This window comes from Protopterus annectens, chromosome 3.part0 (genome assembly GCF_019279795.1).
Source record: "Protopterus annectens isolate FY-2018-M chromosome 3.part0, PAN1.0, whole genome shotgun sequence".
Taxonomy (NCBI): domain Eukaryota; kingdom Metazoa; phylum Chordata; order Ceratodontiformes; family Protopteridae; genus Protopterus; species Protopterus annectens.
Genome location: NC_056731.1, coordinates 527,060,048 through 527,087,309, shown reverse-complemented (window position 1 = coordinate 527,087,309; position 27,262 = coordinate 527,060,048). Strand labels below are relative to the sequence as shown.

Below are 27,262 nucleotides of genomic sequence, written 5' to 3'. Positions count from 1 at the left end.
TTGCGTAAAGGTCTCTTATGTAATATAGGTCTTATAGGGACATGGTCATTAAGACCATGACCATGGTTCGCCCTAAGTCTGACTATCCAAGTAGCCTCCAACTCTTCCGTTCTGGACCTAATATCCCCACGTCTCACATTATCATATGTCCTACCTAAAACTAAAAATTTAAAAGTATGTGATTAATTTGTATTCACTACATGTTTAGCAAGTGCATTAATAAGGTTCTTTTTCTTAATATTATATAGGTGCTTTCTAATTCTTTCCAGTAGCTATTGTCCCTGGAATTAAGCCTTGTGGCAGCTGTAATTATTGTGTTTATGTTTGTACAGATATAGTTTTTAAACATCCAGATACAACTAAGAATGTTTATATTAATGTCAGTGCAACATGCAATACTATGCATGTGGTATATCTTGCTATATGTACCTTATGTAACAAATATTATGTAGGTAAAACTGATCGCTCATTAAAAGAAAGAATTAGAGAGCACCTATATAATATTAAGAAAAAGAACCTTATTAATGCACTTGCTAAACATGTAGTGAATACAAATGAATCACATACTTTTAAAATTTTTAGTTTTAGGTAGGACATATGATAATGTGAGACGTGGGGATATTAGGTCCAGAATGGAAGAGTTGGAGGTTACTTGGATAGTCAGACTTAGGGCGAACCATGGTCATGGTCTTAATGATCACGTCTCTATAAGACCTATATTACATAAGAGACCTTTACGCAAGTGATATGAATTATGTTTTTATATTTGTATTTTTAACTGATACCATAGTATCACCATGGTATTCACATATTTTAAATGTGTTGCTTCTTTAAATTTGAATTGCTTTTTGATCACATGATGTTTTGAATGGGTATATATAGGTGGTTTATGTCAGCAAATGTTAAACACCTGATGAAGCTGTATGTGAAAGCGCTAGTGTCTTTAAAGCTGAGCTCAAAGACTATCTTCTCTGCCTTTTATTTTTTGGAACCATATACCTTCTGGAATCAGTGACTGTTTATACTGGAGCCATACCTTTGCTGCTTGGATTTTTATTTGGATTGTATTTTTTCAGCAGAGGTAAAAGCTGTTTGTTTGGTGACTTTGTTGTTTTTACTGGATAAAAAAGATGTTTGGTATATCAGGCACATCGTTTATAATCTATCCAGTCATTATCAGTCAAACATTACATAACTCATTCAAATCCTGCTTCTTTTAAACTTCATTTCTTCTCCAAAACTTTATTCTGCATATTTTGTTCCCACAATTCCCATTTTTTTCTACGTAATTTACTCTTGCCCTTTTCTAAAGATCCCAACTCCAGTTGTTTTATCTCTGTTACTATATTCACTATTTCTAGTACAGTTGGTTTATACTTTGATTTCCATTTTCTAGTAATTGCTTTTTTGGCAGACGTCATAATTAGGCTCAGCAAGGCCTTACAATGCTTAGGCAATTCCAATTATCTATTATAGCTCAGAAAAAATATTTCTCATCCAGTATCTCTGACAGAGTAGTCTGCACGGAATCTTTAAAGTCTGCCAACTCATTACACTCCCAGAAAACATGTTCAAAATTACCTCTTTCTTCTCATTCACACTGCTGAGTTGTCTACCTGAGACAAAATTCTATGGCGTCTACTTGAGGTATAAAAATACCTATTTAAACATTTCCAAGCAAAAATCCTAAATGTCCTAGATTTTGTTGCATATTTGGGAGACATACATATATCCCCCCATTGTTTCTTTGTAAATTGCTTATCCAATCTCTCTCTACCTAATCCTTTTATAATTTCCTCTGAATGATTCTTATAGTTGTCATGCAATATTTTATATGCTCTACTAATTATCCATTTTTCTGTAATAAATTCCACCTACTGTCTGTATCCCTAACTGCAGTCATCCCTATTGGCAGAATCCCCTTTCTCCATTTCCGTCTTGGCTTAGTTCTTAGAATACTTTCTGCTACTTGTTGAATATAATATCCAGTATGATTATTGTTATTCTTCTTAAAGATCTGCATCCAAAATCCCAGTTTCTCCTTGTTTCTTGAGCTTCACTCCTGTTTCATCATAATCCCTTTCCACTTTGAATTACAGTTTTCTGCTTGTGCTATGTCTAGGAGTCTTAACTGTGTAGCTCTGAAATACCCCATCAAATTGGGCAATCCCAATCTGCTTGTTCATAGGAACATAGGTGTGTACTTGGCTAACGGCCCTGGAGCCTTTACAAGCCTAGCCCAAAAGTCTATTGGAAGAATAAGCTTATCCGGGTCTATATTATATTTTTGAAAGTTTCAAACATCGAACACCATATGAGTGATGTTTGAAATTTCTAAAATATAATAAAAAAAATAAAAATAAAAAACTATACTTACCTAAACGCTGTAGGCAGGGGGGCAAGCCCCCCTGCACCCCACACCCCCACTACTTAAATATTCCTACTCCGAGATCACACTGCATTGAAGTAAAGGGAAAATATTCCCTATGGCAATTTCTGTGTTACGTGCACAACGTTTCGACCAATCGGGTTCGCTCAATACGCGTTCGCCGTTTACAATTTTTGATCACGCGATAGGAACCCGCTTATCCCACTTGACTCTTGCCATCTTCCCCTCTAAGATAACATCCTTCATCTCTTTATTAATTGCTGTGTCTCCTCTGGTTGAAAAAAATATGCCTGACCTGTGTATAAGATTAAAGGAACTAAAAACATTTTAACTGCTTGTATCTTACAATCTGTAGCCATATAACAGAGCTTCCAATTTCCCAGGTTTTATATTATCTTTTTAGTCTCTTTCCATATATCCTTAGTTTTTGAAACCATAGTCCTAATTACTTCATTTTATCATGTTTCCATAAATATGGATATTGCTGAACCAGTTTGTGTGTGGGTATATAATTTACTGCTATTGCCTTTGCCTTAGCTTCATTAATTTTGTATCCTGAAAAGATATGAAACTGTCTCAAAATGTTCCATAACACTGAAATGTCCTTTTCTAGTTTTATGAGGTATAAAATAATATAATCTGCAAAAAGAGTCATCTTTTTTCGACTACCATAACAATTATATATTTGAATTTCTGAGTCCTTTATTTTCTATGCCAATGGTTCTAAAGATAATATAAATAAGAAAAGGGGAAAGAGGACACACCTGCTTGGTTTCTCTGCTCAAGCAAAAATTATCAGAGAGAAATAAACCCACTTTAATTTTCGCCTCAGATCCCTCATATATCCTCCTAATTTTATAAGGGAATGCAAATGCTTCCATTGTTCTCCTCATAAAGTCCTAGATTACTCTGTCAAATGCTTTCTCTGCATCAAGACCTACCAACAAGAGTGGTATTTTCTTACATTATGCTTCCATCTGAATCATCATGTTCTGCTAATGTTGTCAAATGTTTGCCTCCCCTCCACAAAACCACATTGATCCATATTGATCACTTTGGCATCATATTTGCCATTCTTTTAGCCATTATAGACATAAAGACTTTATAATCATGGTTTAGGATTTTAATGGGCCTGTATGAAGCAGGATCTGATGGGTCTTTACCCTCTTTCGGTATTACAGCCACCACCACTTTCCTCAAAGAAACTGGTACTTCTCCTCCTCTTAAAATACTGTTGAGCAAAGCCTTCCAGATCTTTATCAGTTTTTCCTCCTAGCTTCCAAACTTCCACAGGAATAACATCTATTCCTGGGGACTTTCCTATGGATTGGTTATACATCACCATTTTTATCTCATCTCCTCCTATCCTGTTACTAATTGAGCCTCATCTACCTCTAACCTTGGCATATTTAATTTTTCCATCAACATTTCCATTTTTACCTTTTCTTGATTTCCATATTTTTCGACTTTATACAGACTTTAATATAATTTCTGTAATATTTCTAGTATTTCTACAGAATCTCTTATCTTCCTTGTTTTATAGGCTCCCTAAGCTTGACACAGCCCTCTCTACTTTTTGTTGCCTGAGTCGTCATTGTGCTAAAACTTCTTGTTCTCTAGAGTTATCAAAAGATAGTTGCTTAACAGCAATCTCTCTAAACTCATGCATATTAGTGAGGTAATCCCTTATTTTCTATTTAGCATTCTGCAGTTGTTCCTCTTCTTGTTCAGTGAGATTCCCCCTGTTCTGCAATATTTTAACATATCAGTCCCTTCTGAATAATTCTTATTACTTCTTAACCATATCTCTTTTTCTTTTATTTCCACCCTATTTTTATACTCCACTTTAATTTTGTCCCATTCCCTAGTTATATTTTCAGAAGAAATTGCTATCTTCTCTAATAGCGTCTGAATAATTTCCACTACCCATTCCTTAAATTCCTCTCCTTTCTACAGGTGGGAAAGTGCCATTGTCTCATTTTTATTTCAATTACTCTGTGTTTTTATTTTCATTATTATTGGCACATGATCTGAAATAGTTATTGGGTATGTATGAAGATTTTCAATTAAATGCACATGTTCCTGCGAAATGTAAATTCTGTCTAGCCTAGCCCAGTCCAGTTTTTGTATCTTGGGGAATAATATGTAAATTCACTCCAAACTCCTAGTACTGAATTCACATCTTCTGTGTAAAATATTTTCATAAATTTCTTCAAAAATCTAGTGCCCTTTGTTATATTTTCCCTTCTGGGCCCCACAGACATATCTTCACTACTGCAAATCAAATTCCAGTCCCCACCTATAAGTAATAGGCCTTTCTGAAAACTGATTTCTTCTCCCAGAATTTTCTTAAGCTCCATTATAACAGTTTTAGGTAGAATATAAATTCATGATGGTGTAATCCTCCTCCCTTGCCAGTAGCCCCTTAGTACTACAACTCTACCATTATTATCTTTTTTATCCTCTTCTTTCACTATTCAAGCTCCTCTTACAACTGATATAAGTACTCCTCTTTTCCTTTGTCACAGGAATTCCACTAAATAACCATCCTGAAAATCTTTATTTATCAAATTAACATGTTCAGTTCTTTCCAAGTGTGTCTCCTATAGCATAGCTATTTACACTCTACTTTTGTTAATATAGTTCACTGCTCTTTCTTTTTTGCAATTATCTGTAAGACTACTGACATTTAAAGACATTATAGAAAGCATCATTGAGTTAAAAAGTTATTATCCCCACCTTTTATGTGTAACAGCTTTTTTAAGTGTTTGGTTCCAGCTTTTGTGTTACATGCATATACTGTTTGGCAGTTTGATCTTTTATACAGTTGTATCTTGTCATATCTATTTAAGCCTATGTAGCTTACAAAACTATCTGATTTATTGAAGGCACTCAAAAAACACCACAATACCCCCTAAAACCTATTAACTTAATACTAACACACAGAACTATGTACAAGTGTCACAAACTGACAGTCACAGTCACACTCATAGACTTTGGTTAACCTAAAAGAAAGGTTATCCATGCTAAGAAGCATGGTACAGTCTGTGCTTCTACTAAGTGCTGTCTGGTTTTGTCTTACCTTTACAGCTTTCCCAGATGGAAAACACTTGAATGCTTTTAGAAAACATTTTCTCCTAGCCTTTCTCTTTATCAGACTGTCTCCATGGAGACCAGACACAAAGTTGCTACTAAAAGCATACATTTACTTGCTAGAAAAAAAAGCTGTATACTATTCAGTGTTCTTTTTCATTTACTTGCTTTCTGTTAAGACATGTGACTAGATTAGGCTAAAGGCCTTAATGCAGTCATTCCCCTATGCACGAATGAGAAAGCGTACATCATTTTTCTTTCTTTTTTTTTTTTGTTATGTTGTCATGACCAGACATTTCTTCTTTTTTTTACATTTCAGTGCCTACAATTCTTTAAAGTGAATAAGGAGAAAGAGAGAAGGGAAAAACAGGAGTACCTGTTTACATCAGTATCCCCATTACACCTAAAAATAACTGAAAAAACTTTACAGCATGCAAAGAAATTCATGCACTATAAAAATATTAGTATTTGTTTTTAACTTTCTTCCTCCTCTTCCCCTCTTCTAAGTATTTTTGCGAATATTAATGACATGAAGTAGGGCATGTGATTTAGAGTCCCCTACAAGTTTAAAAAAGTCCAAAAAGTCCATTATTTCCAGATTTTCTTGTTCTGTTTCATAAATATAATTACTGCATTGTAATCCCACATCTGTCAATTTCCAAGTTACTGGTTTTATTCCTGTTTATCTCCATCTCCCAAATCCCATCTCTGTTTCATTTCGAATGTACTCTTGATTCTTCTAGTCAACTCTTGTGCTTTATCCTTCACTGAAGCATTTTCCATAGAAACAATGGAAAAGCTTTCACTGGCACAGTCTCTTTGTGATCTTTAGTACCAGAAGAACAAGAAGCAGAATCTCCTTCTCTTTCACAGCTCATTTTTTGGATAAACTTTTGTATTTCCTCTTTAGCATGTACTGCATAAAAATTATTTGTCCCTCCAGGAAGGAATATTCTGAAGACAGCTGGGAACAGCAGTTTGAATCTCATTCCTGCTTCTCGACATTCCCTGAACAGTGGAATAAATTTACTCCTCTTCTGCCTGGTGTACAGTGAGTAATCATTCTCTACAAATACTCTGGTGTCTCCCACTTTTAGTACTTTGTCCTTCTCCCACAGTTTTGTCAGAATCAACTCCTTCTGCTGGTAGGATTGCATCTTTACTATTAAAGGTCTAGGTTGCTTTCTCATAGCCAGGTTTGGAGCACATCCATGATGTGCCCTTTCAATTAACAACTTCTGCTGTGAAATACCAGTCCAGTTGCTTATTTGTGCTTTTCATAAAATAAATATAGTCTTTCCTTCCAGCTTCTCTGGTACAGCAGAAAATCTCAGGTTTTCCCTATGTGCTAAGTCCTTTAATTCTATTTTTTTTGGAATGTCTCTTCTTGAGCAGTCTCATATTCAGCCAGCCTTTTCTTCATTTCATCCTCCGATTTTTGCGGTTTTATCACCTCATCTGAATATCAATTTAATGCTTCTTCCATTTCTTTCCAGCCTTTTGCTATTTGAATTGATATACTCCATCAGTGTTTCATTTATTTTAATCAGGTCTGTGTGCAGTTGTCTTACATTTTACTCTAGGTTACTGGAAGTCACGTCTGGAGCTTGCACTGCTTTTTGCTGAACTGCTGTACTCTGCCCAGTCAGTGTTTTTTCCTCACTTTTTTGTAGCTGATTTTCTTTCAGGTCCTCTGTATTTCTTTTTTCCTTGCATTCAGCTAATGCACTTACTAGCCAGTTACTGAAATTGACCCAGAAGTACAAGTCCACTGGCTTTCTCTGCTGAGTTTCTGTTTTCACACTGAGATAGCTAGAATTAAGCAGTTATTCAATGTGCAGCCATATTGAAAGTTTCCCCATTTAAAAATGATTTTATGAATTTAGGAATTTGCTAGAATAACAGAATCTGCATTATCATGATATTTTTAAAGGATGTGAAGTCTGAAACTCAAATGTATGCGATTATTTTGTGAATTCAATCTTCAGTGATTTGTCAGAAAAACACATTTTATGAGGACAGATCAACAATATGAGGCATAAATCTGGATATTCTGCAAAAACAGGGACAGTTGAGAGGTATGCACATGCATGGTGTGATGTGAGGTAATAACTTCATTAACAGTCTCTAATGAGATTACTGAAACCTTTCACAGTTAAGAGGCTGCACTATCGACATTAAATACTGCCTATCACTTTAGTTGGAAGTATAAGGCCTTAAAATGTTTATTAGAGTTGCTTCATGATGAAATACTGTAAGTCCAAATACAGAACTATATGAAAAAATCTGAAACAATGTGACTATATTTAGAAAGGGTCAAATTCCTGTTTGATGGCACAAGTTAGAACATATATCACAGAATTACAGATGTAAGTAAATGAAACAAGTTAGAACATACATCACAATTGCAGATGTAAGTAAAAGTTGCTCACATCTCTAAAGTATGAAAATTAGCAATTAATAAGGGTATAGGGTAGATTTTTTGGACACCGGCAAAGACTGAATGTCAGAGCAAATGCAAGTATCTTCATTTTAATCATTTTTGTTTTCTTCTCTGTAACACAGAATGACTGAATGATCGATGTAGTAGTTTTATGATGCTAACTCATGAACACATACAACACAAATGTAGAAGTTGTGCAAAAGCATGATTTTGTAATGAAAAAGTGAATTTTTTGTAAGGAAGCCATACATTTTGGCCTGGATCTGAAAAATGACAATAACATCTGCAAACAACTTGGAAGTATTGACTATAGTACACGTTTTGGAAGAAAATATTGCAAATGTCAAACATACAAGGCTGCATTGATCTACTCATTAAACAGGCTTTTGCCAATTCTTATTGCAGTATGACCAACCTGTGAGTTTGTCAACAGATTTGATATCATTAGTAGGTAGTATCTTCCTCACTTTCCAAGTAATGTCAAATAAAAATTGGATAAACAATTGTGATTATATTTTATCTTTGAAAGCTTTCATAGTTGTTATCAGTTACTTTTCCAAAGTACTTTTTTGATGCTGCCTCAAAATACAAGAAGCAAAATGCTGAAAGATGAAAGAGGGACACATTTCTATGTAGCACACTAATGGTGCATTTCAGCCGGGCACAGCTTTCAACTTCTTACTTTCAGAAACAGGGACAAATGTCTCAAATTTAGAATTAAATACTGGCATTGCTGACTTATACAGTTAGACAAAATAAGAGAACTCGAATTAACATGCATTTTCCACAATACAAGAAGCATGTGCCTGTAATGAATTTCAATCCAAGTTTTCTCAAAAATAGTTGGGAGTAAAATTATCAGTTAAAAAGAAGGGAAAGTTGAGTGTTATGCGGTCTAGTTCTGAAAAGAAATCATAGTTATTACATCCAAGAGCTTTGAAGAAGTCATGCTGCATTTTTAGGAGAAAATAGTTTAAAAAGGCCACAGAAATAAAGCTGTAGCCACCAAATTACAGTCACGTGTTTGGCATTTGTTTACAATTTCAGCTCAGAACTTCAGCAGAGCACTGTTAGGATGCCAACTCATGGAAACAGGTGACAAAAGTAGTTATATGTAGTAATGACTCTAGCTTCACAAAGGAAAGTGAGGACTCTTTTTCAGTAGATAACATTTTGTTTAAATCTGATACTGGCCACATAGGTTACATTTTTCATATAAAAAATAATGAAACCTCAGTTACAAAGCAGGGTGCAAAAATGATGACTAGACTTATGATACTGGTGATTTTTAATATTTTCCATCGTATTTTCAATACCTATATGATTCTCATTCTGCTTTATTAAATTAAAGCAGTAAAATGCAAAACATGGTAATGTTGTACAGTGGCTATAGAGGTGTTTCCTGAGACAGGAATGTACAAATCATAAGATCATCATTCACAAGCATGTGTCCAATATTATAAAGTGGACAAAAAAATAATATGATGTGGATGAAGTGAAAAACAGCATGAGGAGATAGAAAAAGTGGGCAAAACTCATGTCAAGGTGTGGCATGTTTTACCATTCTAACTGGTCCTGAGAGAAAACACAAGAGCAGATATTGTGTCCAGTGGCTATACCAAGTTAAATTATATTTAAAAATAAATAAAACATATGTAAGTAAGCATTTTTTCTTTGTTTTAATCAATGTGGTCTTTGCCAGATCATAGTAAACAAAATCTGTAAAGCTGAAATGTATTGCAATACCCCCATCAAACAAGCAAACAAGCAAACTAATAAATTAATTAATTAAAACTTACTAGACATCAGTTTATTCCTTGATGCCACAGGGGGTACATGATGTCCTCTTCCTTCCTGGGAAACCCCTGTTGGAAAGAGAAAAAGCCTTTGTAGAATCATAATGTTTTTTGAATTTTGATAAACTGCAATCTTCGTATTGATTAAACCATTACGATAAAGGATTACTTCTGCTACCTGCCAATGAGCTACATCCTGTAGTCCTACATTTAATTCTCTTTTGTCTCATTTGCCAGTGTGCAATTCTCAGCAAATCCCTTAAAAAGAGGGGACCACCATGTCAACCATGAAAAAAATGTGTTTAGTAGATTTACCCAGTTAATAATCAAGCAAACCAGATAAAGTACCAAAGTGTTCTGAAGTAAGGCAATACTGATGACATATCTAACTGAAAAAATTTTGGTCATTGAAAATTAAGCAAAAAAGTGATTATGTAAAAAAATCTTTACCTTACACTGCAAAGTTTTAGAGCTTGAAATATTAGGTATCCTAGAATGTGTTACTGCTCCTGTTAGTGAAGCTTCCTGTGACAACATAATGAAAATGTTTTTCTAGATCAAAAAAGATACAAAGGACATTACTCTAAACTATGGTAATTTACTAGACTCAACTTACTAGAAATATTATTTATTTATTGACATTTGATTACTCTGAAAGTCCAACTGGGTAGATGCCTATTTTCAGCAGAGGCCCTGGGAGCAAAACTCCAGGGTATTAAAAAAAAATAATAACAATAATTTTACAATCTTCAAAAAATAATACAAAAAGCTACAGTTAAAATAATTATGTCAAATTACACATACTCTAGGATTCATTAATGCCTATATTAAGTGTACACAATTCTGAGTGAACAGACAGCACAAGCATAACTCACACATTCTTCCTCCTAACTGTCCTAATGATTTTCTTGCAGCCTTAAATACTGGGGTGAATTCATAAAGGTTACCACAAAGTGCACACTGCATGTAAACTTAGTGTAATCTTTCTGAGTGACTAGAAAACATAAAAAACAGGGTAGGGATGTTCTTGAATATGGGTCATGTACACTTAGTGTAGACATTAATGAAACTTGTCTTTAATGTGAAAACATTGGTAAAAATAGACACAACTTGAGGCTCAACAATTAACAGTTAAGAGAGAAAAACTGTGATGTACAATGAATCTGCAGGAAAGTCTCCAAAATAGATGGTATTCCTGTGGACTTTGGAATCTAGGAGGGAAGAAAGTAATAAAGATCTGGATTGTTTCATTTAACAGCATTTTAAAAGGAAGCGAAGCACTAGCATCCTGAAAGAAAGCTGTGGTGGCTTTAATACCTAAAGACGGTAAATACCCATCAAATCCAGTGTCATATAGGCCCATTACAATTTTAAACTATGCTTATAAAGGTCTTTATTTCTAAAATAGCTAAAAGACTGGCAAAGGTGTTTCCAAAACTAATAAATATGAATCAGTGTGGTTTGGTGTAGGGGACAAACTTTTGACAACATTAATAGATAAATAATGATCCAATGTGAAGTAGAATATAAGAAAATACCGGTGTTGTTAGTAGGTCATGTTGCAGAGAAAGCATTCAACAGAGTAAGCTGGGATTTTATGAGGAGGGCAATGGAAGCATCTGCACTTCCTGATATAATAACAAGGTGAATTAGGATGATATAAGAAAAATCTGAGGCAAAAATTAAAGTGGGCGAGTTCCTTTCTGACAAGTGGTACCTGAACAGAGGATCCAGGCAGGAGTGTCCTATTTCCCCTTGCTGTTTGCTTTATATTTAGAGACATTTGCAAAGAAAATAAGGGACTCAGAAAGGATATAAGTGGTACGGTAATCAAGAAAGTTGACTTTATTTGCAGACAATATTATTTTGTACCGGATAAAACCAGAAATGGACATCTCAATGTTGTGGAACATCTTATTTTTATTTAAACAAAAACATTTTTATTGAATTATCACTTACAACATAGGCAATCATACATTTACATAAACAAATATAAACTGTGCTGACATACTTTGAGTTGCAAACATTATACATCACATATAAACTTCTATACAGAACATTACATAGCTAATTTAATTCTTGCCTTCCCATAAACCTTATTCCTCCTCCAAAACGTTATTCTGCATGTATTGTTCCCACAATTCCCACTTTTTTCTATGTAATTTGTTTATTTATTTACTGACATTTGATTACCGGGAAAGTCCAACTGGGTGGAAGCCCATTTTCAGTGGAGACCCGGGGAGAAAAGCTCCAAATTACTACAAAACATTTTAAGAAAAATAATTTTACAATCTTGAAAAATAAAACAAAAAAAAATCTGCAGTTTAAATAATTATAACAAATTAGAATAATATAAAAACATTGGTTAAGAACTGATACAAGGTTTAGGACAATCATTTAATATTTAGAGACATTTTAGACAGTCTGTAGAGAAATTAAAGGTAAGTTAGTCTAATACAAACAGGAATTGCAATATGAAGTGATGGAAAAATACACTTATGGTACATTTAGGGAGAACGTCAGGAAAGAGAATTAGACAGCAGTAAGGAAGTAAGTGCAAAAGGGAGAGTAAGGAGGTATAAGGAATGAAAAGGTACTTGTTCACATTTAGGGATACAGTTTAGCCTAGTTTTGAGCAAGAAAAGAGCCAGATTTTAGCTAGGAAGTCTTTCAGAATGGTTTTGAAAGATGGGATGGAGATTATAGACCTGATGGATACAGGTAAGTAGTTCCAGCCCTTAGTAACCTTGTATGAGTACAGACAATGCCCAGCAGATATGCTAGGTCTGTAGACAAGACAAGAGATTTTGGTCACTGAAGTGCAATGACCAACTGCGAACAAAGTTGTGTAGAATGTTTTTTAGTGCTGGACAGGCAGATGGATGCTGGATTATGCTACAGGTGGTAAGAAGTTGTGTAAATATTAGCTGATGTGATGGTTCTAACCAATTTTGACTTTTCAATGCTATACAGTGGTGGGTTCTGAAAGGGCTATGTGCTGCAAATATAGCAACTTTTTTACAGCATTGTTCAAGTTTTAATTTTTGAGAAGCCTGGAGGTTAGTAAGGATGGGAGCACCATAAAGAAGAGTTGGGAGGAGATAAGTAGTGGCAAGAGTAATTTTAGTTGAGTCAGTAAGAATGTTTTTGGCTGTGTAATGCAGCCCTCATTTTTGATTAGTTTTTTTTTCTGCAATTTTATATATGCAGGTCAAATGTTAGATTATCATCCACTGTCACCCCAAATAGTTTGCTATGAGAAGTGACTTCAATGGTTGCATTATCAAGACAGGAGTTTAAATTTTATTGTTTTATGAGAGAGGGATTTGGAGAAAAAAAAAGTAGTTTGGTCTTTTTTTGGACTGAGCATGAGTTGTCAGTTACAAAGCCATGTTTCACTGGATGTTAAAGATTTTTGAGTAATTTTCTGGAGGTCTACCATGTTTTCAGATGTGTAAATGTGAGTGGAATAATCTGTGTATTGTATTAGGGTGGCATGTTGTGTAGAAGTATACAGGGTGTTGGTGAAAATGTTAAAGGGGAGGGGACCAAGTGTAGAGCCTTATGGTACACCAGTGGTGACTGGGAGGTAATGAGAGAACATGGAGTGCCATTTTACTGACTGACATCTATTGGACAGGTGGCTTTTGAACCACAAACGGGTGGGCTGAGGGAAACCTAGTGAGGACAAGTGAAGTAGGAGTTTGCTGTGACAAAGTGTGTTGAAAGCTTTAGACAAGTCTAGAAATAAAGAAGAGACTGGTTTGCCATGATCTGTAGCTTTATTGACAGTATCTACATAGGTTAGAAGGGCAGTGCTAGTACTTTGGGAAGAATGGAATCCATGTTGTGTAGGGGATAGGAACTCTTCCAGCAGGAGATAGTCTAGCAATTGTTTTTGAATACATTTTCTCAAGTATTTGGTGAGGGGGAGACAAGATTGCTATAGGTCTAAAGTTATTAATGTCTGTTGAATTTCCTCCTTTGTAAAGAGGGATAATGTGTGACTTTTTTTGGACAGAGGGAATGTGGAATTCCTGAACAGACCTATTCATAAGGATTGAGACAGAATAGGCAATGCTACTGGTTGCTATTTTTACGTATTTGCTTGGAAGGTCATCAGCTGAAGAAGAACACAGTTTAAGTTTAAGAGTAGTTTTATATAGGATGTGTACACAAGCTTGAAGGTGAAAGTGGATGTGGTGATATGTGGCTGTTGGGCATGGAAGGGATTAGATGTTGAGGAATCCTTAGTTAGAGATGCTATACTATCTATAAAATAAGATTTGAAGTGTATCACAGTTTTGAGTGGTGAGTTATCTGGAGGGGGGTTGGGTTGAATTTTTGGCTGGGATGCAAGATATTTTTAATGGATGTCCAAAATTTTCCAGGGCTGTGTTTAGTTCTATTCTGAAAGTTATTACCATATAGTTTTGTCTTCATTTATTTGCTTTTTAGTCCGATTGTGAAGCACTCTGAAGTTTTCAAGATATTGAGTTGTTTTAAATTTTTACGAAAAAACTAGGTAAATCCACAAATACTGCTTACAAATGAAAAAACAGCAGCCAAAGAGAACAGTCCACTGATTTGTTTATTAAAAACTTGTACACATAAAGCGCTATTCGTTCAGTTAAGTTCTGTTTAAAACTCCTTTTGCCAAGTCTTGTGGTAGGAATTAACATATGAAATGAATTACTAAAAAATCATTAACCCTTCAGATGCTGCAAACAAATTTTCAAAGAAGTGTTAATTACATACTTAGCAGCACAAAATATTCAAACACCACTATAACTCTGATATAAATAGAAAAATATAAATATATAATTAAATTAGGTACTTTTACAGTTCGTATCTCCATTAATACATACTTAGTATGGGTGTACTTATTCCCCTCTGCTCTTTACTAAGCATTTTTATTTTCTGCTATCTAGTTAAACTTTTCAGTTTCAAATAACATAAAACTGAACAAGTCTCATTCAGACCTCGATGTTGACAAGCGTTTACACGCAGTTGCCATAATAATTCTAATTTTTCCAGCAAAATGGAAATAGGGCTGCCTCTAATGTCTGGTGTTACCTGGTCAATAATTCTAAATTTAAAATTGTATGTAGGGAAACTTATTGTGTGTCTGTCTAAGGCATTTTCTAATTTGCCTTTATTTATGCTGTAAATATGTTCATAGACACATTCCCTAAATTTTTGATTGGTCTTCCCGATGTAAAAAGCAGTGCATAATTGACATTGGGCTATCGTTTTTGAATTACAATTAAATTTTTTTCGTGTCATGTATGATGTTTCTCTGATGTTAAACTTTTGAACTATCTCCATGAATTTGCAAAAAATTACACATTTCACATTTATACATTCCAGGATTTCTTGTTAAACTCACTATGGGCTTTTCTAAGAGGCTTTTCATATTACAGCCTCTTCTAAAAATGACTGTGGGGAATTCTCCTATTTTGTTCAGAATTTCCCAGTCACTCGTCAGTAAGTTCCAATTTTTGAAGATAACTTTTTTAACCTCTAAAGCATCTATACTATATGTAATAATGAAGCTTAATCTAAATCTATTATTGTTAACAGCATTATTTAAACTATGTTGCCTTAAATTATTTGGTTCAACTTTGTGTTGCGTTTAAAAATATTCAATCCTGTTTGCTTTTCCCATTACAAATTGGTTTGTAAAACCCTTTACTTCTTTTACTTTGCACTTCTATAATCAATTGTGAAATAAGTCGGGATAACCTTTCTTCAAGAACATCTGCCTTAGGGTTTCACATTCTTCTAGAAATTCTTCCTCCAATGTCACCATTCTTGCTGCTCTAACTAGTTGTCCTTTAATGACCGACTTCTTTTGTTGGTATGGGTGCGAGTTGGTGTAATGCAAGAATGTGTTTGAGTACGTACTTTAGCATTCTTCGACAGGATCAAAGATTATAATGATCCTCCAGAGACTGAAAGCCATAGCACCATTGTCTAAAAAAGGGTGTCAGGCAGTCATTTGACAAAGACACACAAAGCCAGTCAGTTGGGTAGGGGTACACATAAAATTCCTTCTCTTGTAAGGCCTTAGCAACTGCAGTTAATATTTGAAAAATGGGAGAAGGGAGAAGACTAATGTGCAGTAATATGAATTGAAAGAGGCACCCAGAGCGAACCAAATGTATTTCTTTTGCAGACTCCAGACAATGCCTGCCAGCATTATGTTTATCCTGTCCAGTGAAACCACATAGTTCAGCCATAAACAGTCAACTTGTGAAACTCAAAACAGTAAATGTGTCTGCTGATGTTGCAGAGGTCCAGTATGAGATGAAAATCAACCAACCCCTTTAGAACCAAGAAGAGGTGAGAATAGAACTCTTGGCATCATTTCAAAGAATGAACAGCCTCTACAGACACACTGTGATGTATAGTCTTGGTCAGTCCCAAGAGCACTGTTGAGAAGATTTGGCCTCTGAACAAACACCTTTTTGAAGAAAGCCTGGCTATGTGAACATGCTAAAAACAACTGACCTTTAGTGATGGCCCTGCAAACTATGGCAAACAGTTCCCCTAGTATGTTGGTAGCCCTGATAACAGTCAAGACTGTGACTGCTGGACTTAATTTGTCATCCTTGTGAGTGACTCAGTTCACACTGCAGGTGGTGTTAAAACACTATGATGCTTAAGATCCCTCTCTTTTCTGCAAAGGAAATTCCTCCGGAGGGGGGGGGGGTGGCAGAGCCAAGAAAAAAGACAAAGGTGTCATAAATGCCCTCCACAGAATCAATGACTTATTTTCTATTCAACAGGTTATCAGCAAGGTTATAAAATGTTTATCTGAACAGGATCTTCCTTGGAAGATGTCATCTAAAATGGTTTGCCTGAGCTTGTCCTAGACAATGCTGATCCTCTGCCACTCAATATTGTGACATGCCTGAGCCCGCCATCCTATCATCACCATCAGTACAACATTACAATGAGGTACATGACAGCCCATTGTGGAAGCCATTGTCAGAGCTTTAACCAGCTTCTTCATCCTAGACTGAGGAAGGGTAGAAGCTTTTTAAACAACTGATCTACAAAAAAGAACTGGAGCTTTGACATGTGAAAGAAATATTTGAGTGATCTAAGCTCCAACATGGCAGTTTTTCAGTACCTCCAGGGACCCAACAACCTGAACTACACCCATCAGTACTGACTGGTGCACCTAAGCTACATTCTTTTGTTCATTGCATTGAAAGTTTGGTCTCCTTGTCAAGATATTGTGGTCTCCTAGACATATGCTGGAGCAGAGAGATCACATATGAATCTAATCCTTTCTAGGTTACAAGGTCAGAATACCACTCAGCCAGAAACTTGAAGATGATATCAACCTTCTTAGGAGCTCAAAGAATACATTTTAGATGCTTCCAGATAGGATAAATGGCATCCTTAATTATGAGCTCCACAGATATCACCCAGAACCCCTTCTCCTTCTACCCCAGACACTTGTTCAAGCATTTCATGGGGGGATAATAGGGACCACAGGGTAGTCCATGGAGGACTTCAACATTTTTGTTTGATTTCTTCAAAGGAAAGACCATCTGCTGAGGAACTGTAGGGAGGGAAGTTCTCATTATCTTATCTGTCTCAGATATAAAAGCCCCTTTTTCTTCAGACTTCTCTCAAGCGATGGAAGTAGAAGACATCTCACCGTCCTGAGCACTGAACTGGGTATGCTCACACATTAATGAAATACACAGAGTCAAGCATGCACCAGGCAGACACCAGACAGTAGGTGACAGGGTGCATTCACTTGGGGGTGTGCCTTACAAAACTGCTGCTAAGACTTTAAGGATCTGCTCCAGGTCCACTTCTAGCATCAGTGCATGCTCTCTAATAGTGTGGCTCCACCCATTAGACCAACTTCCATTGCTGTAAACAACTGTCTGAAGACTAAGCCCTGAACAGTAGATCCTAGTACAAGAAAATACAATACACTGTCCACATTCTAAATCACTAAGCCCTGCAGGATCAAAGATGAGGTCTGGGGAGAAAGGTCCTCAGTACTGACTGGTGCACTTAAGCTATAGCCAGAAAAGTTGAGGTACCGTTCTCTGAAATCAGTTAATCTAATGCATGCTATAGTCATTTGACCAAGGGCTTGGAGAGGTCTAAAACCCAGAGCACAGTTCCAAGGAGGCTGGCAAGACTGCATTTCTCCTAGGTCTCTTATTATCCACAAAAGTGGGTATAGCTGCATACCAAGTACTTATTATTTGAAGATAAGAACACTGCATGTGGTGGTAAGGAGTCTGCAGGGTTAGACTTGCCTCCAGAAGGGAATGACAAATGTCTGGTTTCCAATTTTTATAAGTGAACGGTGTCTACCTTCCAATTTTTATTGCTTTGATGGTGCTTCAGAAGTGCTTGTGTGCAAATGTGTACAGTGGATATAAAAAGTTATTAAGTTATAAAAATATTGCCAAGTCAAGATGTGCTATGCTGATAGACATCTACCCAAGAAGACTGAATACTGTAATTAAATCAAAAGATGCTTCAATAAAGTATTAGTTTACGGGTTTGCACATTTATGCAACCAGCTTATTGTACATTTTTTTATATTTTTCCCCTAACAGATGTGTTTGTTTTTCAATAGAATTTTACAGGTTGTAGGTCACATTAAAGTTGGGAAAAGTTTTGAAATTATTTATTGTGGTCTCATGTTTTTATATTACAAAAACCTGGCATTTTAACAGGGGTGTGTACACTTTTTATATCCACTGTATGTGTGTGAGATCCTCCTGCCAATACCCATGCTTCACACTTCCAGTAGTCTTCATCCTATAAGCATTTAGGTTAGCCAATAGCTTCTTCTTCCTCCATCTATGTAAGGTCAGGATAAATCACTGGTAGTTATGGTAGTGCTTTGTATCACTCTTCCATACCACAGTGACAATGTTAGTGCTGGTCTTGGCTAGCCAGAGAGACACTTGGATGGCTTTGGTGCCTTAGGCACTGAATGCTGGAACTTTCCTATCACTGGCAATGTATTTCAGCATAAGAGGTGCTGCATTCCTGAGTGTGCCACCCTTTAGATGAGCTGTTAAACTGAGGTCCCATCTGACTGAATTAGTGGCTGTTAAGGTGGATGTAAAAAATCCCATGACACTTATTAAAAAGAAGATGATAACTTCCCTTGTGCTCTGGACAAACTTCTCCAGTGATTACGAATACTGTCTTGCATCTCTCCTGAAAAGAGTTCATTGGCCTTACTGTGACTAGCTTCATTAAAGACAGATCAATAGATATATGGATAGATAGACAGACAATGAACATCAGGACTGAGACTCAAACTGTGCAAGCAGCAATAAAGAACTGAAGAAAAACTTACAGGCTCTAGGGTAAGGCATGTTTACTTAGAACAGATGGTGATGCGATGGCATGAATGGCAAGTGTGTGACTGACCCAAGGAACTTCAAAGAAAAATAGCCAAAATGAAGAAGGATATTCACAATCACATACTCACTGAAGAGGATTGCTAATGCTCTAGATCTTTCATTTTTGTTGTTTTGACATATACTTTACCCCCCCCCCCCCATCTGCCTACCTTCCAAACTGCAGTAAGACAAGTTACTAAAGATAGCAATACTTCAGTTCAGATGTAGACAGAAAACACAGAAAATAAGCTAATTTTATTGCCACATCCCTGTATTGTGCCCAACACAAACACATGGAAAAGGAGTGACTACCACCAAGTTTTCTAATTTTCAACTAGTCACAGACAAAATATCTGCTGTGTGATGTCATATTGCTTATCTAAAGACAATTTATATACAGAAACCCTAGCAGACTAATCCACAGACTTAACAGTGTTTCTTTCCTGGAAAGACAGGCACAACAACAGTGTGGTTAGTATTGCTTCATCATACTTCCCCCTCCAGAGGTAGTACCCTTGAGTTACTATTTGTCTGCAATTTATACATTCTTCTCATTTCCATGAGGGTTTTCACCCTGCATTCTGGCTTCCTTCCACCGACATCTCCTAAAGATGTGCTAAGTTAACTTACTATTTTTAACTGTGCATAGACATAGCCTTTACCACTGGTCTTGGCTGTACCTAAAAAGGTCTGTAAGGATCGGCTCAGCTCATCTAATAATTATTATATACAAATAAATAAATGCAAACTGGCTGACTTGTTATAACCTCATCTTTTCTGCATACTTTCCTGTGTAAGGACCTTCTCAGATCAGACTAGTTCATTCAGTTCATCTTTCACTTCTCTCAATACAGGGAAGGAGGCAAGTTCATTAGGCTCTGGTACATTATCCCTCCTTAAGTTTTGTTGACTTCATTATATAAAAACAACTTCAAATATACCAATAACCACCTTACTCTCAAAAGGTAGCTCACCAAATTCCTGCTCTTCGATAAACTCTGAGGTAGGAAAATTGCAGTCATAGGGAGGGTGGTGAGGATGGGGTTACAGTTCCAGCTGCCACTTTGTAGGGGTGTCACTCAACATTTTATGCACTTGTTAAATGAAAAGCTGGCTAGCTAACTTTTTCGGCCTTCTTTGTGCCCCACTTTCAAAATCTCAGAAGTGATCTGGATCCTCATGTTTATATTTTACGTGAATTAGCTGGCTGCCTTTTGATTGGACAATGCTTGGCCTTATACTTCACAAAAGTTATGCTACTTCATAATGTAGCTGTCTGCCTTCCATGGCTGTGTGTCTAAGATTCTTTAGTGTTACTGTGTTGACATTGCAACAGACTGTTTTGGCCATTGGTGAAATTTAGAATAAACATAAATGTGCTATGTCACACTTGTTGATGACCAATACAGTTATGACTCGGTGAGTATTTTCAAGTCCTTGACAAAAGTGACAAATGACTGCCATTATTTTTCTACTTCTCCCAGATCTCAAAAGCAGTTTTGGCCTAGCTAAGATCTCCTTAATATCTGCTAAATGCCCCACTACTTCAGCACTGATTGTACAAGTGGATTAGACTTTCCTTTATGGCTCTGACCTGAGTGTATGATTATCACTGAAGCTTCTGGGCACTACAGCAATAATAAGAGACATAGGGAGGGGACAGAAGGTAGAAACAAAGTGGGATGTAATGTGCACATGACCTCTATTATGGCAGACAGGAAAGAGACCCAATGAAAGGCAGGAAAAAGCTCATTCCTGAAGCGGAGAAAACAGTAACAAAAAAAAAACAGACTACAAACATGAAGAACATGGATCCTTCAGCAAACTGTAAGAGGGAGGCAGGTATTGATTAAAGATTATTAAAAGACCATCAGTAAATCAGTAACAAGTTAAGGGACCTTTAGAATTTCCAGGTGAACTAGCCCATCTGGATGGGACCAACAGAAAGGAAGGGATAATGGACAACTATGATGAATGACAGGCCTTATGACATAAAAAGATCACAGACTAGGGCAAAAGTGATAATGTAATGTTTAGCACTACAGTCTACAGCCCACGATTTAAGCATTCAAGAATGTTTGCTCAGCTACTAGCAGGTAGGCAGGCTGTTTCTGTACAAAATGTTTAGGTATTAAAGTAGTTGTAGTAAATACCTATAAATATAGAGTACTCCAAAGCATGGTGAAGACACACCATCTCAGCAGAATCTCAGTGAAACACAGCTGTGATATCTGATTACTCCATCATAAAAAAGTGCAGTACTAAGGCAAAATTAATCCACTGAATATCACTTCCAACATCATAGACATGCAAGAGTTAAAACTGCACAAGTTAGGTCATACTGCAGATGCACAGATCTCATTCTGTATGTTCTACAAAGGATGCTTTGTGCAGAATATGGAGACAGAAGCAGTTCACAGCACAACTATAGTCAGGAAACTTCAAGCATGTAAAACATAACTTTACCCAGTAATTCAGAGAAAAATCTATGAAAATAACACAGAATAAATTAAATATTGAAAATGAACAGGTATTTTGCAATGTATGTATAAGCAATGAAAGCTGTGCCCTTTCCTTATTATAATCAACTCCAAGATTGCTGTTACCTGAGAGGACAGGGCACAAGGTCATTCCTTATACAGCATCAAATCTGACTAAATACAACTGATGACATATGTGATCACATAAATCATGCTTGCACTTGTGTTCTGCTCCAGCCAGGTAGCCAGAATGATTGAAAATTACCTTTTTTTGACCCAGCCTGGGTATTCAACAAACCAGTGAGTAATATATAAAATACAGAACATTGATACACCGAGAAGAACAGGTAACACAGCATACAGAGGAAAAGGTGATACATTTCGCACCAAGGGCAACGATCACATTAGTCCATCTAAGTACATGTGACATTTAGTGCAATTAAACTGGGAATAAAGCTTTGTAGGTGGTCTGAGTCAAAAGGATCCTTTTCACATATGATCAGGTTCCTAGTAAAACTAATGGAAAATGAGAATCCAAAATGAGTGAAACAGCAAAAACAGTGAAAAAGTATGTGTATCCAACAGCGCAGCCGACACAGCATGTGAAAATTTCCCTTTTAAGTATTTTCTGCACCATCTGCATTGCATGTCAACAAAAACCCATTTTGCGACAAATCAACCAAGCAGTGTGATGTTCACCTGTTCTTAGATCTCTGTGTTTATTTAGCTCTTAAGCAACCTCAGGTTTCTGTTAGCTGTGTATTAACCTACTTAATTGCAGATTTGGTCAATTTACATGCTCTGTCAAAAATCTAATAAAATACTTTAAAAGATGAGTGAATGAATGAATGAGACAGCTTGTCAGATGGACTACAGCAGTTTCTGGGTGTGTTCAGAAGTTGCAGGCAGACTTGTTCTTGAAAACAATTGCCAAGATTAAATACAAAATATTTTCCTTACCATTATGACTTCTGCTAGGCAATACACTTATGATACTAACATGATTTCTTCCCTTATTCTGATTAATGTACTACTATAACTTCTGTTTACTTTATCCACCACCTTTCCCACTACCTTGAACTAATTACCTCTTGTGTCTTAGTGGCTTTGTAACTACACCTGCATTTGCTCTAGATTACTAGTTTCACCACCTAGACATCAGTATACATTTTCATGTTATAGCATGTATTAACTACTGATAATATTAAGCTTTACTACTTTATCTAATTTTAAATGTACTTTAACTTTACAGAGCATCTTATTAATGTTGCATTTGCTTAAAACCAGAAAGAGACAATATGGTTATCTAGCTTTCCATTTTAAATGTCTTAATATTCTAATCTCACCAGCTCTACTGCTTTTCTTACACTTTATTCACCTGTCCCATGTCCTGTTCAATGCCTCTGTGTATTCTTTTTTCACAGGTCAACAACCCACTCTGTGAAAAAGCACTTTTAGAAATCCAGAGTGTAGTTAGTTCCTACAGTCTGCTGCTTGCGCCCCACCCCTCCTCCCCTTTCTGTCCTTCTTGTTAAAAGTGATCCCTTCACATATACTTTCTCATAATCCTCTGCACTAATATCACCCCCCTGTGTCTCTATTGGTCTCAAGAGAGAGGTGTTCTAGCTTTTCTAGCCTCTGGTCATATTTTTTCTCCTCCATCCTATGGATGTTTCTGGTAGATTTTTTTCCTGGCTTTCTTCTAGCAACCCAATTTTGTTTACATTATCTGGCCTCCAGAACTGCATGCAGTTCCTAAGATGTAGTCTGATCAACATGCTATAAAGTGTAATTATTACCGCTTTTCTTTAGAAATCTACCCCCTGACAAAGTACCCTAATGTTCTGCATGCCACTGCCACTGCTCTCTCACTCTGCTCCTAGAGATCCAGTTGAGGTATGATTAACATACCCAGATCCTTTTCCAGCCCTGCAGCCATCAATTCTACCCCATCCAAGTTTTTGGCATAAGTGCAGTACGCAGCATTTCAAATCCTTTGCTAGACTCTTTTCTCCTCTTCACCAAACAATTACTGCACATATATGTGTGTTATCAGCAAAGAGGCTGCTTGTGTTCTTTACTCCCTCAGATATGTCTGACACTAACATAATGAAGAGTACTGGACTGAGGACAGACCTCCTAGTGATACTCCACTTGTCAGATTCACAACTCTTGACATTGTGTCACTCACCATAATCCTCTATGTCCTGTCATTCAACCATGCTGTGACTCAGATCCTCTTTCTTGCTCTTAACTCACCCCTTCCAGTTTTCCTATCAGCCTCCTTTGTGGGACTGAATCGAAGGTCTTGCTAGTATCAACATAAACTACCTTATAATGTCCACCTGCAACAAGCCCAGAAAACTAGATATAATCTGGCTGGCAGAACCTTCTGGTTATGAACCCATGTGGGCTGCTTGTCTTAAGAGATTACTGTACTCCAGAAATGCAGCCAATCCATGGCATTGTGGTTAAACTAATAGGCATACAATTTTCTGGATGTTTTCTGCTCTAGAAGTTCTAATGCCTTGCTCTTTAATAATGTAGTGCATCTATGGTGTATTTTTTTTCATCTTTTGCTGTAATCATGCATATGATTGTAAGTGGAAGAAAGCTGCATGGATACTTTGCGTATGTAAAACAGCCTTCGCTATTTTAAGATTAATAAATGATGTTGCCCTTTTAATGATGTACATTCCCCATACTGCACCGCAGTTTCTAGGCTATAGTCAGTTGGATGTGAGATGTTGAAGTGTAAACTTAGTTTTATTGAGCTGCCATGTTGTTTTGAATAAAAGTTGTCTGTCTTGACTAAACTGATGGTGTATCCTGACATTTTTAACTCAGCCAATATACATTACTGGGTAACCACAGTACAAGCTCTGATAATGGGTTATGACTACAAAGTCTCTCTAAGGACTGAGCCATCTGCCCGGTTAAAATTAATAAACAAAAACTAAAAACTGCATCTTGTGTTTTCTACTTTTCTAAATGCTGATGTGATAAATAACTGCCTTTGTTATTGAATTTTGAAAACAAAATCCTATCAAAAATGTTAAAAATATACTCTCAAACATTTTCTAACATTTCTGTGTTCTCCACTTACAGTATCCATCATCAAAAGAACCACAATCTATAAAGTATTCAGTTGGAAATGTATGTACATTTTCAGCTGCTACCACAGTCCACAGCTGCTCATCGATATACGAGACATTAAAAAGTGGTGGACAGAGAATATCAGAGAAGCTTTAGAAGGCGAACACTTTCTGATTTCATGCAATGTATGATACTTTCTTATTCAATGTAGCCAGCTACCTCAAACAAGAATTTTAACTATGACTTAGTTTTGTCAAAATCAGGTGAGTCTGAGCTTTGAAATCAAGTTTTATAGTTTAGACGAAAACAGAAACTTATAGTCTTCAAAAATCAGTGCATGAATGCAGTCTCTTGCAATTCTGCAGAATGGCAAAGGCCTTAGAGTGAGTCTTGAGCCTTAGCTTTTTCTTAATGATCATAACAACTAGTAATCTGGCATTGTTCTATTAGAATGGAGGTACCACTTGTCTTGTTGTACATTTTGCTTACAGACATGAAACTGGTATACTTCAGATGATAGTAGCTGGACTACTACACTGATGATGGAGTTAGTGTAGCAGTGGTAGACTTTTTAATTTGAATGCACATACTTTGTGTATGCATAGCTATGTGTTATATTTTCTTCTCAACATGCACTATACTATACTATATTGTGGCTCACAATGACAACTTCAGTTGCAATGCACAAGAGCTGGGGTTGTGTAAATACTGCCTACAGTAGCAAAATAGAGCTAGCACTGTCATTTATATTACCGATGGCTCTGTTTTATATATTTACATTTAGTTAGCTGGGCTACCCAATTTTCACTATAAGATAAGCCAATGTTGCACATAATTAAATATACCAACAGATAAAAAAGAAAGTATTTTAAGTCTGCCAGCATTTTATAACACTACTCTGTCTATGTTTGGTAAAAACTACAGTAGGAAAGCATACAAAAACTTACAAGATACTACATTCTGCATGCTAACAGTATAAGAAAATTAATTTGTGTTTAACAGTTAAGAATAAGTAAGATGACATAAAAATGCAATTACTAAGGAGAACAAAGAGAGATGAAAAGGAAAAGTAAAAAAAAAACACATACGAAGGAGGTATAAAAACTGGTTAAACCCGTAACTGTAACGTCACTGACCTTGACAACCCATAACTATAACTCATCTTCCCTTACAAGCAGTGACTGACCGAAAACTAATTTTGAAATACAAAATGCTACACATTTGTTGGGATACTCCATACATGTATGAATTAATGCAAAGCATCTAAACTGTCCAACATGCATGTTTTTTCTCTACCTGGAATGTTACATATAAACTCTCTTTAACATTAGGCTTCTATGTGACTACAGTTCTTTTGACTACAGTTAATAATGTTTGTGAAAAAGACAAGCCAAAGAAGCTGCTCTCACAGAAATCAATTTAGTAAGGGTGTGATTTTCTAAAGGGGAAAGTACAGTTGTGTACACTTACCATAAATGTAGATGTTCGAGTGTATTCACTGTTGCAGTCAACACACTTGGGTTATCTGCCTGCAGGTAGCCCTCAGTCGGCCCGAATACCAGAGTCTTGGGATTTCTACGCCAGATGCTGTCGCCTCTTCCATGACGTCAGGGGTATAAAACATGCAGCCGATGCCATTACATCAGTTTTTCTTGCCTCAGATGTCAGGGGCCCCCAATATAGGAAGCTATTACATGGTGTGGAACACCTCCAGTAAAAAGTAAATACCCCTACCATAAAAAATGGCTATAAAGAGGATAGATAGAAAGGGTAGAGAAAGCCAGGGGGCTGGAGGGAGGGAAACCAGGACTGCAACAGTGAATACACTGGAAAACCTACATTTATGGTAAGTGTACACAACTGTACTATGTTCTGCGTGTTTCACTGTTGCAGTCATCAAACTTGGGTTGATTCCCAAAGCTGAGGAAGGGTGGAGGCAGTCAAGAAGTGTTGGGGCTGGCTAGCAGGTCTTGTAAGACTACTGTAGCAAATCCAGCTCTGGATTTAGAAAAAATAGGTAAGTGGTAATGCTTGGTGCTTGGTGAAGGTGTGTACAGAACTCCAGGTTGCAGCTTCCAGGATGTCCCTGGTAGGGATTCCCCTGAGAAATACTGTAGAAGTTGAAATAGCTCTAGTGAAATGAGTTCTGATCCCCTGAGGGGTAGGTTTTCCATGATGTTTGCAGCAGAAATTACAAGCAGTGATTGACTGAAAACTAATTTTGAAATACAAAATGCTACACATTTGTTGGGATACTCCATACATGTATGAATTAGTGCAAAGCATCTAAACTGTCCAACTCGCATGTTTTTTTCTCTACCTGGAATGTTACATATAAACTCTCTTTAACATTAGGCTTCTATGTGACTACAGTTCTTTTGACTACAGTTAATAATGTTTGTGAAAAAGACAAGCCAAAGAAGCTGCTCTCACAGAAATCAATTTAGTAAGGGTGTGATTTTCTAAAGGGGAAAGTACAGTTGTGTACACTTACCATAAATGTAGATGTTCGAGTGTATTCACTGTTGCAGTCATCACACTTGGGTTATCTGCCTGCAGGTAGC

The 27,262-nt window shown here is 36.5% G+C and overlaps 1 protein-coding gene across 1 annotated transcript in view; it reads right to left on the bottom strand.

The window, feature by feature from the left end:
- Positions 1-27,262, bottom strand: part of INVS (inversin) — a 3,016,309-nt gene that overhangs the window by 266,448 nt on the left and 2,722,599 nt on the right. The window contains exon 16 of the mRNA XM_044065609.1: positions 9,725-9,790. Within this exon, the coding sequence (XP_043921544.1) occupies positions 9,725-9,790 (66 nt within the window). The remainder of the gene's footprint in view (positions 1-9,724; positions 9,791-27,262) is intronic.